Below are 17270 nucleotides of genomic sequence, written 5' to 3' on the forward strand. Positions count from 1 at the left end.
GAAACCGACAGGGTCATTTTTACATGGTGGTGCCTTGTCTTTTTGTTACCATTGCCAAGACACAAAATTTGACAGCCTGCTCATGCCAGAGCAGATCTTTGCAGCCAGGTCTTTTCTTTTTAAGCAAGATCTTTGATCCTTGTGGTAGACTACTTTTACTCTCTTTATACATGCCCATGCTACCTGTTTAATTGCTTTTTGCTTTTAATCATAATGCTGCTGCATTTCTCTTGTCAGTTACATTTTGTAGCATTTATTGTTTTAAAATCAGCCTTGGGAATATATTAACATGATAAAACGTACATGTTATGGAGTTGCTTCTCTTGTGCGTAGTTATGTACCACCATTGTATTTGGGTTTAAGGAATATTGGTTGTTCTAGTATTCCTCTCATCGTTTTAAAGAAAAATGCAAATGAATATTCTAAAGCTACCTAGAACAGAGAAGAGACTGGACATAAACTACCCTCACCCCCCCCCCCATGCTATAAAGAAATAAAATTCTGGATGATGAAACCCTTTTCAGCTTTTGCCCTGGTTGTGGAATTCCTCACCTCTGAGCTTCGCCTCTTTCCTTGCTGTCAATTTGTAGATGCAGTGGGTAGGGCAGAGGGCTTTTGGAAGCTGATTAGTGTAGTGAGGCCTTCACATTCCTGTGCTGCATTTGGTGTTTCTGTTGCCATGTTGCTGGAGGGGGGTGGGGTGGGCAGGGGGAAGCTTGTTGTTGCTATTTTTTTTTAAAGCTGTGTCTGTACTATGATTGGGGTTTTAACTGTGTTTACATTCTTTTTTGTTCGTTGCCTCAACCTTGAGTACTCTTGAGCTTGGAAAGTAGGACAATGATGCCCTTCATGAAATAAATATATATATATATATATATATATATATATATATATATATATATATATATATATATATATATACACATATTTTAGATGAGTAGGCAGGTTATATATATTTAAACAGAAAAGATGCAGCTGCTGCAGCATAGCAATTAAGTGGTCGGGGCATAAATCGGCACTCTTCCGGTTTGAATCCTACTGCTGTGAGCTCAGCAGGTGGCCATGGGGAAGCCTCCTCTGGGCTCCAGCTCCCCAGTTGTATTGTGGGGATAATAGCACTGATTTTGTTCACAGCTTGGGGTGGACGCTAATCTGTCTAGAAGAACTACATAAAAGTGCACTATTAGGATTGTATAAATCTTTGAAAAACAGAATAGGTTCAACTATTCAAAATAAAATCAAACTTTTTAAAAGCAGGCTTTACAATGGAATGCACAGAACTTTAAAAAGGGGTGCCGAATAAACGTGTAGGAAAAATAAGAGTAACAACGTTTTTTTAAAATTCATGGGGACGCTTAAGTCTTCAACGCACGCGCACTGAGCCTATTCTGCAGCCCCTCCACCCCGGCCGCTGCTTGGTTTCCTCTCTATGGTCGCTCGAAGCAAGAGCGGCCTTCTCCTGCCGGGCTTCCGTAGCTAAGCTGCTTATTCGCTTCCTATCGGCGGGCGGAACTGACGCAGTGGCGCGCGCGCCTGGCTCTCTGTGAGGGCGAAGCGCGCTCCTGGTGCGGCAGCGGCAGAAGCGGCGTCGCCGGTCGGGATGGCGTCGCCGGGGCCCTCCTTGGCCGCGCCCCCCGCCCCGTCCTTGCCGCCCCTCGTGGCGCCCCCCTCGGCGGCGGCGCGCGGCGCTCTTCCGCTGCGCGTGCCTGCCCTGTGTCTGGTGTGGTACGCCTTGAGCGCGGGCGGGAACGTGGTGAACAAGGTGCTGCTGAGCGCGTTCCCGCGGCCCGTGACAGTCTCGCTCTGCCACGTCCTGGGGCTAGTGGCGCTGCTCCCCCCCCTGCTGCGCGCCTGGCGCGTCCCCGCCGCCGGGCCCGCCCAGCTGCCCCCGCGCGCCTACCCCCGCCTCATCCTCCCGCTGGCCTTCGGCAAGTACCTGGCCTCCGTCAGCGCCCACGTTTCCCTGTGGCGCGTGCCCGTCTCCTACGCCCACACCGGTGAGAGCGCGCGGGCACGCCGACGGGAGGGCGGGGGAGGAACTCCGGCCTCTGAGCCACGTGCAGAGCGCTCGTCTACAGGGAGGAGGTCCTGGGGATGCCACCCTCCAGCGGGGCCCGGGAGTTCTCCCGGGTCGACAGCTGGAGGCTCTGCGGAGTCCCGTGCTTGCTGAGCTGCATACGGAGAGAAGCTCCGGGTAGCGGCGCTGTGAGAAGAAGGCTTCTGACCTTCAAGAGAGGAGGAAGGACTGGCTGCTATTTATGTTTAGCCTAGGAAGTCCGCCTGCTTTTCTTCGGATGGAAGCTCAACGTTGTCCTCCCCTTCTTTATTTTATTCTCCTGACAACAATCCTGTGAGGCAGGTTAGGCTGGGAGAGAGTTGCCTAGTGAGCTTCATGGCATAGCGGAGGTTCAAAACTGGGTCTCCCAGAGCCTAGTCCAGTGCTCTAACCACTATGAAACGTGTTCCTTCGTTAAGTGTATGGTTCCTGGGAGAGAAGTGCTCTGCATACACTCAGATACACTTTCCTGTATTCAGAAGGGGAAAGTGCATGTCCTGAGGAGGAGTTGTGAGGCGTGAAGAACTCTATCCTGGCAGTGCTCCTGAGTGTTCCTGAGCAATGTTCAGTGGAAAGGGGGGATGAGGCTAACTTAGCTGGAAAGTCCTGGGTGCAAACCTTCTGCTCGACCCCGAAGATGTCACTTTGCTCCCCTATCTGCCAGGATCAACTTCCTGCTAATTTTCCTCCTCCTGTGTGAACCTGTCTGTCATCTTTTCTTGCCCCTCTAATCCTTGTCCCTCCTTCACCTTTCAGTGAAGGCGACCATGCCTATCTGGGTGGTTCTGCTGTCAAGAATCATAATGAAGGAAAAACAGACCATGAAGGTAAGGGGAGAGCTACTCTCTCCTCTTCCATCAGACCAAAGTGCTGAAGGAGCCCTTGGGAGTGGGGAAAGGGGTGTCCTGTTGACTCCCTCTCGTGGAACAGATTTCCCTTCCTGGGGAGCTGTCACTTGAAGAACCTTTTCCTTCTCCTCTTGCAGGTGTATTTATCCCTCATCCCCATCATCGGTGGAGTTCTGCTGGCAACAGTTACGGAGCTGTCGTTTGACACATGGGGGCTTATTAGTGCCCTTGCTGCCACTCTCTGTTTCTCCCTTCAGAACATTTTCTCTAAAAAGGTATCTCTTGAATCTCGGCCTCTGCTGGGTGGTTGCATGTGTGGCAACCTGGGGCAGGGGTTTAAACTCAGGTCTTTTGCCAGATCAGGCTGTGTTATCCTGGATCCTGGTGTACACGGGAGATGAGCAAAGATGGAAATTTCTGGTAATTTAGATCCACAAAACAAGAACAAAATTCATGTAGATAGATCAAGATGGGCAGCCTTGTTAGTCTGTCTGTAGCAGTAGAAAAGAGCAAGAGACCAGTAGCGCCTATAAAACTAACAACATTTGCACCTGGATTGAATCGAGACCTAGGCTTGACTCATTACCAATGCTGATTTCTCCACACCTAATCCAATCACATTCACCTTCTGAAATCACTCCTCTCTCCAAGATAAAAGGACAGATGGACTCACATTCTAGCTGTATCTGAAGAAGTGAGCTGTGTCTCAAGAAAGCTCAAAATCCATGTAATATTGTTTATTCAGACCAAATAGAGACAAAACACTGTGCATAGTTTTAAGCTCGCAGGGTGGATGTTACAAAGTTTTAAAGAGAGTGGGGGAGGGAAGCAGATTTTTCAGGCTATGATGTTACAACCTGATCTGTGTGAAATACATGTAGGAACAAAACTTTGTTGCTGGTGACTAGCATGGCTCTTCACAACCTTTTTCTATTTGGAAATTTTGACATTAAGGGAAGAAAGGTGTTTTCCCTCAGAAAAAAATGTAGATGTTGGGGAAAATTGAACTAGGCATACTTAACGTTCGTACCAAATCTTAATTTCTTTTACTGCTTTAACAATATTAAATGCTTTACTTACAACTTTTTACTATATGATATACTTAAGAAATTTAAATGCGTGTCTTCGTTTCCTACAAGCAGAATTGCAAGTATATCCAATATTAGAGAATGAGCAGGAGCTGCACCCTTGGCTACCTTAGCACATATCTCTCAGTCCTGTCATCTGAGAGGTAGGAAAAATATAAATTTTGGAGTAAACAAGAGAGTGTGTTTTAAACAGAAGCAGTCTCACAGTAGGAATGTGTCAAGCATCAGACCTACTTCTTGGCCTAACACGCTAAAGTAAGCCTCCCTGGCTAGGCCTGAAAGAGGATTCTGGGTAAGCTGGTAAAACTCAGTGGGAAGCATTTCCCACAGGGCTAAGCTTGGACGTGTTTTCAGAATGTAAGTGCAAAGTGAGATCATGCAGGCACCAAAGCCAAGTGGCTGAAGAGAGGTTCGTCCCTTGCATTTCATCTTGTTAAGTTACCAGAACCCAGGTTGGGGATAATAACTCTGATGTGTGGCGTGACTTAGCTGCAGAGAGCAGGGCTGACTTCCTGGTTAACACGCAGTACGACAGGAGACTTTCTTTCCTCAGTCTCTGAGCTTAGGGTTAGCTAAAAGTGGCAATTTTTTACTCTGGTTTCTGGGAGGGTTTTTGACCCCTAGAACATTTTTTTTTTTAAATCACCACCACTGCGAACCTGGTTCTGAGAACCTGGTGGTGACACAGAACAGTAGTTCATTACCATGCGCATTATAGTAGGGGAGCTGCTGTAGCATAGTGGCTAAATGGTTAGGATGTGAATCAGCACTCCGCTGGCATGAATCCCACTGTTGCCATGAGCTCTGCACGTGGCCTTAGGTAAACCATTCCTTTCAGCCCCAGCTATATCGTGGGGATAATAATAGTACTGACTTTGTTCTCCACTGTAATTGGGGTGCTAATATATCTAGAAGAACAGTATATAAGTGCACTGTAGAAGTAATATTATTAACTGTAGAAAAAATAGGCACATTTGCACAACAAATGTCCTTGAAAATACTGTATATGTCTGCAGAATACACAAAAATTATTCTCTAGTATTGCATGAGTTCATACTACGCATTCTGTGTTCTTAAGCCTTGTCTTAAAAAGCATTTTACCCATTCCAAGAGAGAAGACATTTCATAGAAACTTTTTTTCTGTGCTTTCCAAAATTTCCAACTTTTCCATTGGAAAAACTGAAACAAAACCTTAAGGCGAAAAAAAAGACCCCTCCACCCTTTTCTTTAATTCTTTGGCTTTTTTTCTTGGACTTTCACACCTCTAGTGCTGAGATCCCTGTTGTTCTGGAAGTATTACGAGCTGTCTGGTGATGGTTGTTTTGCAGAAAGGAGAAGCTGAGAAAGAGAGCGAGCTTTTTTAACCTAGCTTGTTCCTATCCCTTCAGCTTTTCCATCTCTGTGAAAGCAGGAGAGTGTTTGATTTCTTGCCAGGCTGCCTGATTTTTTGGGGAGGGGGGGGGGACAAACCAACTGATTTTTCAAGACGGGTCTGTTGTTGTCATGCCCTCCCTCCTTCCAGGTACTGAGAGACTCGCGTATACACCACTTGCGGCTGCTGAACATCCTTGGGTGCCATGCTGTGTTCTTCATGATCCCAACGTGGGTCCTGGTTGATCTTTCCTCCTTCCTTGTAGAGAATGATTTGGTAAGTCCAAGGGCAGCTCTGCAGTGGGGCTTGTGCCACCTTCTGCTAGGATTTGGCCACTGAATGGCCTGTTGCCTGGGTTGATGTTCACTCATTGTTACTCGCTGTAGCCTTTGATCTTGCTGCATTGTGGTTTCTGCTTAGAGTTGACACTGAGCCCAAATCTGTGTTTTCTAAATTAGAACATATTGCTTATTGGAAAGATGACAGACGGCAGGATGGTTGTTACATATTTTTAGTTGCTTTGTTTAAATATTAGTACCTTGCTTTTCTCCCTGACGGGATCCAAAATGGCTTAAACAACACTAAGAAGAAAGAATACAGTATAGGTAAAGCAAACAAAGATGATCTGTGCGAGGAGATGGACCTGGGGAGAGTGACCCTGTTAATTCTTGTGGATGTCTTTCTTGGTGGCTTTTGATACCATCAGTCAGAGAATCCTTCTGGACCACCTTTCAGAGTCGGGACTGGGAGGCACTTTGTGGGGATGGTTTTGCAGTGGCTTCAGTTCTGACGAAGGTAGAATTCAGAGTGTGCTGTTGGGGGACTACTGTTCCCCACCCCTTGGGGTCTCTGGCCTGTGGGGTTCCACAAGGCTCTGTCTCGTCCACCGTGCTTTTCAACAGCTATGGAAATCTGTTGGTAGAGGTCATCCAGACATTTGGTCTTTCCCCCCCACTCCCATCGGGGGAAAAAAGGTGACGGGAAGCTTGAAAGCAACACTTTTCTTGCTGTTTGCAGACAGGCAGAAGAGTGCTGCTTTGAGCTTCAGTGTGCTTTGTAAAGATTCACAAATCTTCATGGAGTATACTGAAGCAGTTTAAATACTTGAATCCTGAAGCGGCTTGCCCGAAGCTGGAAACCCAAATCTTTTTTGGGTGCACACCCCTACTACTCACTCCCTGTCTGGGGCTGTAGATCCTGTGTTGCCACTCCATGTGGCCCCGTCCACATGGCTAGGAGGCTAGGAAGGCATGCATGGTGTTGTGACTATTGGGGGGGGGGGTAGGGCCAGCAATGCCAGGCACTTGGCCATCGCATCTGTAGGGCAGGGATGACCTGCGGGAGGGGGGAACTGGCCAGTGCACTTGCTTCACGCACATGGCCAGGAGGGGAGGACTTCTCAACCCTGGTTTTTTTTTTCCTTTTCATCAGTGAGAGCGGGGGTCCAGGCAGGTGGCTGGCCTTAGTTTGCCTGTTTCAACTGGGACCGTTAACCCAGGGCGACTGAAGGAAATAAACAGATGGTGGAGGGCTGAGGTCACCCCTTGATTGGCACTTCCACGTGGAATGCTGGTTTGGGTAAGAGGGAGCACGCGTGTGGTGCTGCAAGCACGTGCCAGCTCCCTAGTACTCTCAGGGAGTTAACAGTACTCTCCAAGTTAACAGTCCTGATCGGAATGGGCCAGATAGCCTGAGCAGGATGAACCTTCTACCCACTCACGGCTTCCCTGCCCACTGTCCCTGGGGGTCCTTACCTTCCCTTGCACGCATGTGGGCGCAGCCCCGTCTGACAGGCTTCCCAATGCTGGCACAGGAGAGTGTCACTGGAATGCAGGCACCATGGCCGGAGTAGCGGTGCCGCAGTTACATGGGCGCACGGCCAGTGGCTGCCCAGTGGGCCTCAGGATTCTGCTGTTAGAGGAAGAATAATTTTGATGATGCTGCCATTCTCAAGGATATTTTATTTATTGAAATGAAGCAGAATAGAAATAAACGTGGATTTTGAATACTTCATCTTCTCTGAAGTTGATACGACATTTTTCACCTAATTGCCTGCATATGATTTCTAATCTTTGGTATTTATGCCTTCATGTGTTTGCAACAATGCTGGTGTTTTTTCTTTTGCCAACTGGCAACATTCAAGGTATCCTGGGCTGCCTTGACTTGCAACTCCATCTTTGATGTGGGTAAATTTGTAATTATTGCTTGAATGAAACACAGGAATTCATACTTTTATACATATAATACACAGAACAAATTATATATGATACTTGGGGGAACCCCAGACAAAGGGTGAGGACTGCTCCACGTGGCTGCAGCACTGTGTAGCTGCTCCCTGTGAGGACTGGCGAAGGAGCAGCATCAGCGCTGGACGTGGGAGAGGAGGGAAGGCAGTCCCTCCGGGAAGTGGCCTGGCAGGCTTCCCGCTGCCAGCCCCACCCTGACCAATCAAAGGCCACTGCGGCCCCCTGACAGCTGTGGGAGGGGCGAGGGACAGTGTAGCCAGTGGCTGGGCCACGATCCTCAGCTGCTGGCTAGCCCGACACAGGGCTGGCCCGTCAACCAGGCAGCCATCAGGCCACCATGCCCCGGGTTCAGCCACTGGGCCTGCACCCTACCTGGGTCACTGTGAGCAGTTGCTGTCAGAGTGAACCTCCGTGAGGCCACAGGGGGTCCCTGCAAGTTGCACGGGGGGCTGGAGGTGGCCTAGTCACCCTGCTGGGAGTTGGCAAGGCCTGGAGGCAGTGTGATTGGTGCGCTTAATCCAACTCTGGCTCCCGCGGGCAGAGGGACCTGGGGTCCGGGAAGGCATCAGCAATGGGGTGGGCGGCCAAGTCCCCAGCCACAGCACGGGGATCCTGGCTCCTGGCTGGCAGAGGGGAAGGTGGTGCTACAAGGACAGGGCTAGCCCAGGCAAGAATTGTTTCCAACAGACCCTCTACACTTGCCAGTGAAGCACGTTCCTTGTGGTGGGAGGCCCTGATTATCGCCGTTGCCTTCACTGTGCCAGCTGTTAGCTCCTGCCCCTGTCCTACCACCACCTGTTAATCCCGGCGCGTTTCCAGCTGGTCCCTCTTGATCACTGCCCACGTGGTGGACAGGGTAGGGAGGTGCGATGCACGAGGTGCAGGTTCCTTGGCCCAGGCAGGGCTCCCTCCATGTCCCCACCCCTCTCTGATCCTGAGGAGCCACTGGGCGGGGCCTGGTCACCACCATTGGGGGAAGAGGCCACCCAAGTCCCCGTTTCAACTTCCTGCCTCCCTTGGAAGATGTTGAGTCCACCCATGGTAGGTGGCCTGGGACACCCCCTGGGACCTCTGACGAGGCAAGTCTGCAAGGGGGGGGGGCGTGTCAAGCCTTGTAGGTGCACGAGGACATCCGGCACAATATCCATTCTCCTGGGGCCTGTGGAGGAGGAGCTGGGTGAGTGAGCCACTCCTGCTCCACAAGTCCCTCAAGGGCCCCTGGCCCAGACCTGCCGTGGTCCACATCTCCAGGTGATGCAAGAGTGGGCAGAGCCCCATCTCCTTGCGTTCGGTCGTTGGGGCCCTCTTGGGGGGAGGGGGTGTCCCCCCCCCTGTGGTGGGTCCTGCTCAACGGTGGTTGTCATCCCAGAAGGTCCAGCCGTGGCCTCTGTGGTGGTGGCGGCATCCATAGGAGTACCTGTGTGGGGGGTGGGGTGGGGGGAGCAACACTCATCAGGCTTCGGGCTGCGCATCTGTGGCTGCAACCCACTCCACCCTTTCATGCACCCACCAGGCCAGCACCTTGATGCCAAGCCCACCTTCCGTGACCTCAGGTATCACTGCCCACATGACCAATTTTGGCCCCAGCAGCCCCTCCATGACAGCCTGCTCATAAGGGACATCGTTGGCCATCAGGTGGCACACACATTTGTGCACCAGCCCGAATGAGTCATTCCAGTGCTTCATGATGGAGTGGGCGGTTCAGGTGGTGTTGCCCAAAGCAGACAACCGGCATGCATAGGGGTTAGGCTGGTGGCAGGGACCACACTTTGCCGCGATGACCACACTTTGCCGCACTCTCCACCCTCTCCACAGCCTGTGCTTCATGGGGGCCGTTCATCCCCTTCTGGGAGCCTGCGGCCCAAAAGGGGGCGGGAGCCAGCGAGTTCCGTAGTAGCTGCCAGGCACACCCTGGATCAGGCCTCAGGACCTGGGGAGCCAGCACCAGGGGCCTGGTTGGAGGATGGTACTGGTGCCCATAACTGGACTGCTCATTGGTGGCCGCAGGGGCAGCGAGTGGGGGTCGCTGGAGCTCCAGACGCCCACTGGCCTCCTGTAGGCCCATTTGAAAGCATCCCGACAGCACAGGGTTGCGGTGTGATTGCAAGTTGGGTAGCGAGGGTCATGCGCCAGTTCTTGCATGATGCCTTTGGCATGGGGGGCGGGCTTGGGAGCCTGAGCAGCGGACTGGGCAGCTGCAGGCCAGCTGATCCTGCCAGCGACAGGATTGGAAGGAGGGAGAGATGTTTGGTCCTGGTGGGGGGGAGGCGTTGAGTCCAGGGGGCCGCGACTCCACATCCCCATCCCCTGCCAGCCTCTGAGTCAAGCGCCCCCCCCCCAATAACTTGTCCACCTTATCAGAGGGGGGTTAAGTTCCCCCTCTCAGGGCTGTGGTCCCCACTGACCTCACCCTGATGCTCAAGGCTGGCTTGGGGTGGGTTGGGGGCAGGAATGCTGGCCGGGGACCCAAACCGTCCCTGGCCACGTGCTCCTTCTGGGGGCTAAGCACACCCCACCCATCTCAGCCCTGACCCAGACAGCTGTCCCTGGCCTATATGGATGGACCCCTGCAAACCATGAACAGAAACACAGTAAAGCAATTGGATGAGCTTCAAAATAAGTTTTATTGCACTCCATACAGTGAAACAGATGTCTGGGCCTGCGGCTGTGGCTCACTCTTGAGTGCGAGGGGGGCCTCGGCGGCTCACATGGCTTTTGGCTGCGCAACGGCCGATCCCTGTCCTGCCCTCACAGGAGTAGGACTGCACTGCAGGGAAGCCTCGGGAACTGCGCTCTGGGGTAGACCTGTGCGGCAGCCGTGTTGGTTCTCTGAGAGCTGGAAGAGCCATGCTCTGTGGCCATCCTGACGGACTCTGACCTGCCTGATGGAGAAACAATACATGTCTGGTGAGGGACCCAGCCCTCTCCAAGCCCAAGCCTGGGCTGCCACGCTCGGTGAGGGTGTCCATGGTTCGGCACCAGGGCCAGCTCTATCTCCTCAGATGTCAGCCACATCCCTTTGGACCGTGCTTCTCCGGAAAGACTGCTCTCTGCATCGGGAAAGTCCACTTCTGCGGGGGTGGGGGATGGGGCACCTGTCATCAGCTGTAAACAGTGTCCACCCCATGACCACAGGCGGCACTCCCTCCTCTACAGGGAGGGCCCGGATGAGGGAATCTGGCCACAGACTCCACATGGCTGGCTGGAGGCCACCCTCCCTTTGGCTATATCATGTGTGCCCCCCACCCCCGAGCTTCACCTGTGGAAGCCGGTGTTCATGAGGGGAAGAGGGCAGCTGGTGCTAACAAATAAGGTGTGGTGGCTGGAAGAGCTGCCCCAGCTCTTCCTTACTTGTCAGTGATCTCTTGCCTATTTTCGAGCTAGGACTCGTAGGTCAGAGAACCTGCAAGGTAACTTAGTTGGAGTTTGTTAGCCTGAAATTCTGGACCAGGTGCTTCTTCCCTTGAGTGAGTGCAAAGTACTTCCAAATTTCCACAAAGTCCCCCGAGTGCACGTGCCCCGCCACTGTGAGCACCCTCTCGCGCCTTGTGCTCTAAGTCCCCGAGGCAGGGGGCCGCTGGGCAGAGCCTCTGGCCACCTCTCCTCTAACCTGGTTTCTGGGGTGACCTGGCAGGAAGTTATATAGGGTGCCTGGGGAGCTGATTCGGCAGGCGGATGTGGGCTTCCCCATCACGAGGGCAACTGTGGATTGGAATGAGCGGTAGTCGCACTCCTGTGCTCTGCCGACTCACATAGGCAAGGCAGGGCATGGGGAGGGGGGGAGGCCGAGTTTTCCTATTCAATGAGTGCCTATGGGCTACGCCACTTATTTTTAAGGTGTAACTTTCTGCTGCTTAAGGGGGTATGTCCGAGGCCACATCGGCATAGGCAGCCAACCAACTTGTGCCCTGTCCCCGGCCTGCCCATCCTGGTGCTGCCATGGGGACTCGCGCCTCTCCTGTGTCTCCATCCATCTGCAGAACATCACTGCCAGAGTTATCCTGCAGTGGCGCTGCAACTTGCTTGTCCACTGGCAGGATGGGGGTTATGCCCACATAACTCCCAAGTTACGGCAGCGTACCCTTTAGTCTGCTCCCTAAGCTCTTTCGCCTCCCCCCCCCGCCCCCAATCAGGATGGTCCTGTTAGAGCAGTAAAGCAAATTTGAAAAGAGAATAAATACTGTATGTAAGTTTTCCCCAAATCACCTGGTTTGGGGTGGGGTGGGGTTCCTGTAACTGTTTTACTAGTGTGTCAAAATTTCTGGAAATTTTTGATTTCTTTGTAATCAAGAATTGATAGTTCTAGAGCAGCTGACATTACCAGAAGGATTACCCAAATGTGATGAGAAGGGCAAACTGGGCTGGCAAGCTGATGATAAGGGTGTTCTGGGTTTAGGAGGCAGAATTGTGGAGAAGGGAGAGTCAGGGCTGATTGCTTTGGGTGGAGCAAGAAAGATGCTATATTTTGCTGGGGACAGAGACTGTACACTTAGAGGGTCCTCCAGAAGACTGAAGCTGGGGGGGGGCGGGTCCAAGAGAAAGATGAGGTGTTCTGATTGATCAGGGGATAGGATCTTACAGCCCTGTGCAGCAAGGTTTGAGTCCAGTAGCAATTGAAACAAACAAGATTTTCAGGGTTATATAAACTCTCAAGAGTCAGAGCTCCCTTTGTCATGTACAGGAGAGCTAGCTGGCATGTAGTGATCCTGTCCGTATCCAGTCCTTTTTGCAAGAAGGGCAGGCCACGTTCTCCATTTTTGCCTCACAACAACAATCTTGTTGGGTAGACTGGGTTGAGACGACGACTGACCCACAGTCACTCAGTAGGCTTAATGGGTCTCCTCTGTCTTAGTCCAGCACTCTTAACCTTTATGCCTCACTGACCCTTTCTTGCAGAGTTCCGTGGCACACTGGCCGTGGACCATTCTCCTCTTGGCCATCAGCGGCTTCTGCAACTTTGCCCAGAATGTCATTGCCTTCAGTATTTTGAACCTTATCAGCCCACTGAGCTACTCTGTTGCAAATGCCACAAAAAGGATCACTGTCATCACAGTCTCCTTGATCATGCTGCGTAATCCAGTGACCACCACCAACGTACTGGGCATGATGACGGCCATCCTTGGGGTGTTCTTGTATAACAAGGTATTGTATAACAAGGTCGGCTTCATAGTGGAGGGCCTGAGGATAGCGTCCCTTTCCATTTCCCTCTGGGCAGGAAAGGTTGCAGTGATGTATCCAGTAGGGGCTAGCGGGTTTCTTCATCATTTTCTCACTTTCTGGCTTGAAACCAAGCGGTTCCTCAGTTGATTGAGAGCCCTGAGTGGCTAGTGAAACAAAAGTAGCAGTCCCAGAGAAGAGGCCTGTTGCTTTCTTTCTGGGAAGGTTAAAGGATGAGGGTGTGTTTTGTGCATGTAGAAATACACTGAGCTGTTCATGTTGATTGAACAGTGCTTTAGGCTGATCCTGCACTGGGCAGGGGGTTGGACTAGGTGGTCTGTATGGCCCCTTCCAACTCTATGATTCTATGTTTCCCCATCTCTGAGGGGTTGTGGGTCTGATTCCAAGCAGAGGAGAGAAAGAGGCATTCTACATGGAAAATCTGACCCATAGCCTGCTCTTCATTTGTGTTGCCCTTCCCATGGATCTCTGTTGAGTCTGCCTCTTGGTTCTTCTAGCTTTGTATCATCTCCTCTGATGGGCAGCAGTTCTCCAAGGCCTCAGGCAGAGAGAAGCCTTTCCAGCACCTAGTAACAAAGATAACTGGAAATGCTGGGGCTCAAACCTGAGGCTGCTTCCCACTGCCCACGCGTGCATACACAGTCCAAACTTGCCTCCAGAGGAGAAGCTTTTCTCAGCTTTCTCTCTTAGTGCTTCTACTACAAAGGCTTCAGCCTGCTGTGTTACGTGTTTCTATTAACCCTAGCCAATTTTTAACTCCTCTGCAATCTGTGGAGGAAAATTAGTTGGTAGGGTTTTAAGATGGTTTGATGCAGCCCTCATTCAGAAATACTCATCATGTGCCCCTCTCTGAGAAAATAAAGCTGATAAACTTGTATTCTGCAGACAAAATACGATGCAAACCAGGAAGCAAAGAAGCAGTTCCTTCCAATCACAACAGGCGACCTTGTGAACCTGGAGCGGCACCGGAGCACCCCTGAGAAGTCTCAGAATGGACTTGCGTCATTCACACAACGGGGGGACTTTCAGTATGGCAGGAGCAATGTTCTGACTGATTACTTCCAGTATAGCCGGCAAAACTATCCAACTGTTTATAATTCCAATCGGTACGATATATAGTGAGGGGCCCGGTCTTGGCAAGCTGGCACAGACTGTTGTCGTAGGGTTCCCTCAGCATACCTTCTGGGACGTCAAAGGGACGCCTTCGCTGTTTATATTGCACAGAGGGGAAGATCCTTGTGCTAGAAGACTGGATGGGTGTTTTCCAGCTGAAGTGGAGGGTGTCTCTTTACCAAGCAATTTGTCAGCAGAAATGGAGCAAGTTACATGGGACATCCTTAGCTGGAAAAGTGGCAGAGACACCAAGAGCCCCAAACTCCAGCTTTTTTCTGTTTTCATGTGCCCCCGAACCTCTTGTTTGCCAAGAGTGGTAGCCACGTGGCCAGTATTTCATCTTGCAACCTCCCCACTCGGGCATGGATCTGCACTCTGCCTTGCTGTTTTGTTCAAAAGCTGCTTTCAAGGTGCAGTTTGCAAAGAGCAGCATTCCTTGTTCTATGAAGGTTCTTGATGAAAAGTTAAGAGTTGGTAGCACTTCAGAGATGGGGCGTGAGTACGTGTGTGTGTCTAATCTCATGTAACATTGCAAGGGGGTGCTGAGAGAGATCATTGATGCTTTCAGTTCAGTGTTGGTTCAGGTGTGTGTGAGAAAGAATGCTAACTTGTTCAAAAGAATCATGTACCATGTCGTTAATGTGTGATGTGGACCTTAATGACTTTTATTATTTCTCTCCCCTCTTCCCCTTTAAATCATGAAACCTTTTTAGACACACTCCCCATTAAAGATGCACATTTGGAACAGTGTTTAAGCGTAAAGCCTACTGTTAACATTTTGCAGTGGTGGAGACCTCAAACACAGGGTATTTCCTGGATTTTCCCCATTTTATAGGAAGGGGGTGTGCGTGTGTTTTAAATTACTTTTTGTTATGATGTATTATAAAACTTTGGCATTTGTATTGTAAATCAGTTTTATTTGTTTTTAGCATCTGCTGCTTTGGTTCAAGTTTCTCTTCCTCTGTGTATTTGGCCTTTTCTTACTCCACACCTGGTCCAAAGTCCTGCTCCTGGAGTTGGAGTGCCCAGCTGTTCTGTGGCACTGTTGTGAATTTAAGACCTAATCTGTCCTTTGGTTCACTCTGTTCCTGTAGGATTTCCCTTCTCTGTTTCTGAGTTTGCTCAGGTAAAGAAGGGAGATCTAGCTTTAAGAAGGCTGGAAACAAATACTCTGACTGTAACAAGCCAGTGTGGATAGGGAGCAAGCTGTTACCTTCTGTCTGAGCTGGTGCCCAGTGCCCCTTAGTTTGTCAGTCTCTTCTTTACTAGAGGTGACTGGAGCTGGATGTGGCCCTTTGACTGAAAACCGTAGGAGGCTTCTAAAGGAGTGGTTTGGGGCATTGTCCTGATTCTGCATTTCACATTTCTTTGCCATCTTTAATATTATGATAGTGGTCAAATCTGCTTCAAGTTGTGGTAGTTTGGAGTTGAAAAAAGCTGGGTTGGATGATGAATGGCTGAAAGAACAGCGGGGAGGACAAGAGACCCAAAAGGGTGCAGGTAGAAGAGAGAGAGTGATGGCCCAAAATTATCAGCACCTACTGTCCCTAATGGACTTCCTTCAGCATCTTTTCATGGTACCTGTCAAGAATCAGGCTCACCTTTCTTCAATGATTCTCCTTAACCCTTTCTTTGGCATGTCATTTTGCTAGATAGCCAGGGATGCTTGGAATCGCCCTGCTGCCTAGGAGACACGGGGCGGGGGCTGAGAACCTTGTCTCCTGGAGCTGTGTGCGTGTGTGCGCGCGTCCTCTCGTTAGGAGAAAAGCCTGATCCTTGAACTACTTGCCGTTTCCCCTGTCAGGCTGGCAGAGCAGAGTCCCTTTTCAGAATCCAGTGAAAATATTTCTGATGTTCGGTGTCATCTGGCTGTGCATCGGTCTTGGGAAGGGCTGACCGAGGGAACAGGGTGTGAACCTGCCCATTTATACATGTTAACTGAACAATCTCTGTGTTGCTATGTTTGTCGAAGTGAATGTATTCGAAACTTGTGCAGTAGAGACAAACTGGATGTGTGGAATGAAGAGCTGACTTGTTTAAAAAAAACCCTTCTTTGATGTTTAAGCCTCAGCAGAGCACATTGTTTGTAAATACAAATCAGTTTTCCTCCTTAAAGTGTAAAGGCCCTGATTTTAAAATGCAAAAGCTTATTACAGAAGTGAATGGGCTGTGTGGCTATGTTTGTTTCTCAAGGCCCTTATTTATGTTCCACTGTCATGCATTCCTTACGCATCCACTGCCTGGCCTTTGTGGATGCAGCTGCCGGGATTGCCCAGTTTGTATGAGGATACTTTTGGTAGTTCTGCAGGAATGAAGATGGGTTTGGAAAGGCCTGTTGGGGGAATGGGGTAGGTGAGGTGCACAGGCTCATGAATGTTCAAGTAGGCGCTTTTGAGGCAACCATAGGGCTCGTATGATAAGATACAGAACTTAAATGGCTTTCTTGGGTGAGCATCCGGACACACAGTGAAAATGACTGTTGTCTGGAGTGGGGTGGATGACTGGGCCCTCAGCCTTCAGCCTCTTCTTCTGGCCATGGTTCAGATATGTTGTGGGGACGTCAGTCTCTGTGCATGTCATGAAGTCTTATCCGTCATTCTGTCCTCAGTGGGATCAAAGAGGCATGCTGAGGGATGTCAAATACTAGTCTCCTGGATCTTGGAGGGACAGCATCTTTCTAAATCATTTGTAAATTGCATTGATGATTCCCAGGCAAGGAATATGTCACTGTGCTAGGTGTGGATGTACAGATCATGTATGAATAAAGGTTGCTCTTCCAAGTAGGGTGAACCTTCAGATTTCGTTTTCAGTGTACAGCAATTTTTAAAGCCTAGATGGGTAGTTTGGTGTTGCAGGAGCAACACCAGAGTTGTTCAGAGGCACTACAGAGGTTAGCAACAAATATTTTGAGTAGTCTTTGAAGTGCCATGGAACTCCTGCTTTTGTTTGAAGCCTGCAAACTTGAAATTGGGTAACACAAGAAGAGTTTATTGAAATTATGCTTTTTAAATACTGAAAATATAAATAAAGCTGAATCCTGCAAAATGAAAGTCTTAGTCAAGTGTTTTTTAAAAAGTTTTATTTCTTGCTCATGCCAAGCGGCTGGTATGCTACCTACACCAGGTTTTCAAGGCTTGTACCTCAGAGCATCACTCCCAGGAAATACTGTATTTATGCTAAGCACCTGTAGCTGCAAGTGATGATGTTTGATACCTGGTGCCCTACATCCTTGCCTCCCTCGTTTTGTCTTTAGCCAGTGAAGGAGGTGGTCTGAGGAAAGAGCGGTTTAAATGGAAGGATGTAGCAGATTAAAACTCCTTTAGACTCCAGGTCTGATCTGAGGCTGCTTGAAGAGATCCAGAGAATTTG

The 17270-nt window shown here is 50.1% G+C and overlaps 1 protein-coding gene across 1 annotated transcript; it reads left to right on the plus strand.

Annotated features, from left to right (window-relative positions):
- The first annotated feature begins 1553 nt into the window (after positions 1-1553).
- SLC35E1 (solute carrier family 35 member E1) lies at positions 1554-16951 on the plus strand. The gene is made up of 6 exons (XM_054980510.1): positions 1554-1997; positions 2813-2883; positions 3042-3179; positions 5515-5640; positions 12507-12752; positions 13674-16951. The coding sequence occupies exons 1-6, from the start codon at positions 1601-1603 to the stop codon at positions 13905-13907; spliced, it is 1212 nt and encodes a 403-aa protein (XP_054836485.1). The 5' UTR covers positions 1554-1600; the 3' UTR covers positions 13908-16951.
- Positions 16952-17270: the final 319 nt, after the last annotated feature.

The sequence above is a fragment of the Eublepharis macularius genome, chromosome 5 (assembly GCF_028583425.1).
Source record: "Eublepharis macularius isolate TG4126 chromosome 5, MPM_Emac_v1.0, whole genome shotgun sequence".
Classification (NCBI taxonomy): domain Eukaryota; kingdom Metazoa; phylum Chordata; class Lepidosauria; order Squamata; family Eublepharidae; genus Eublepharis; species Eublepharis macularius.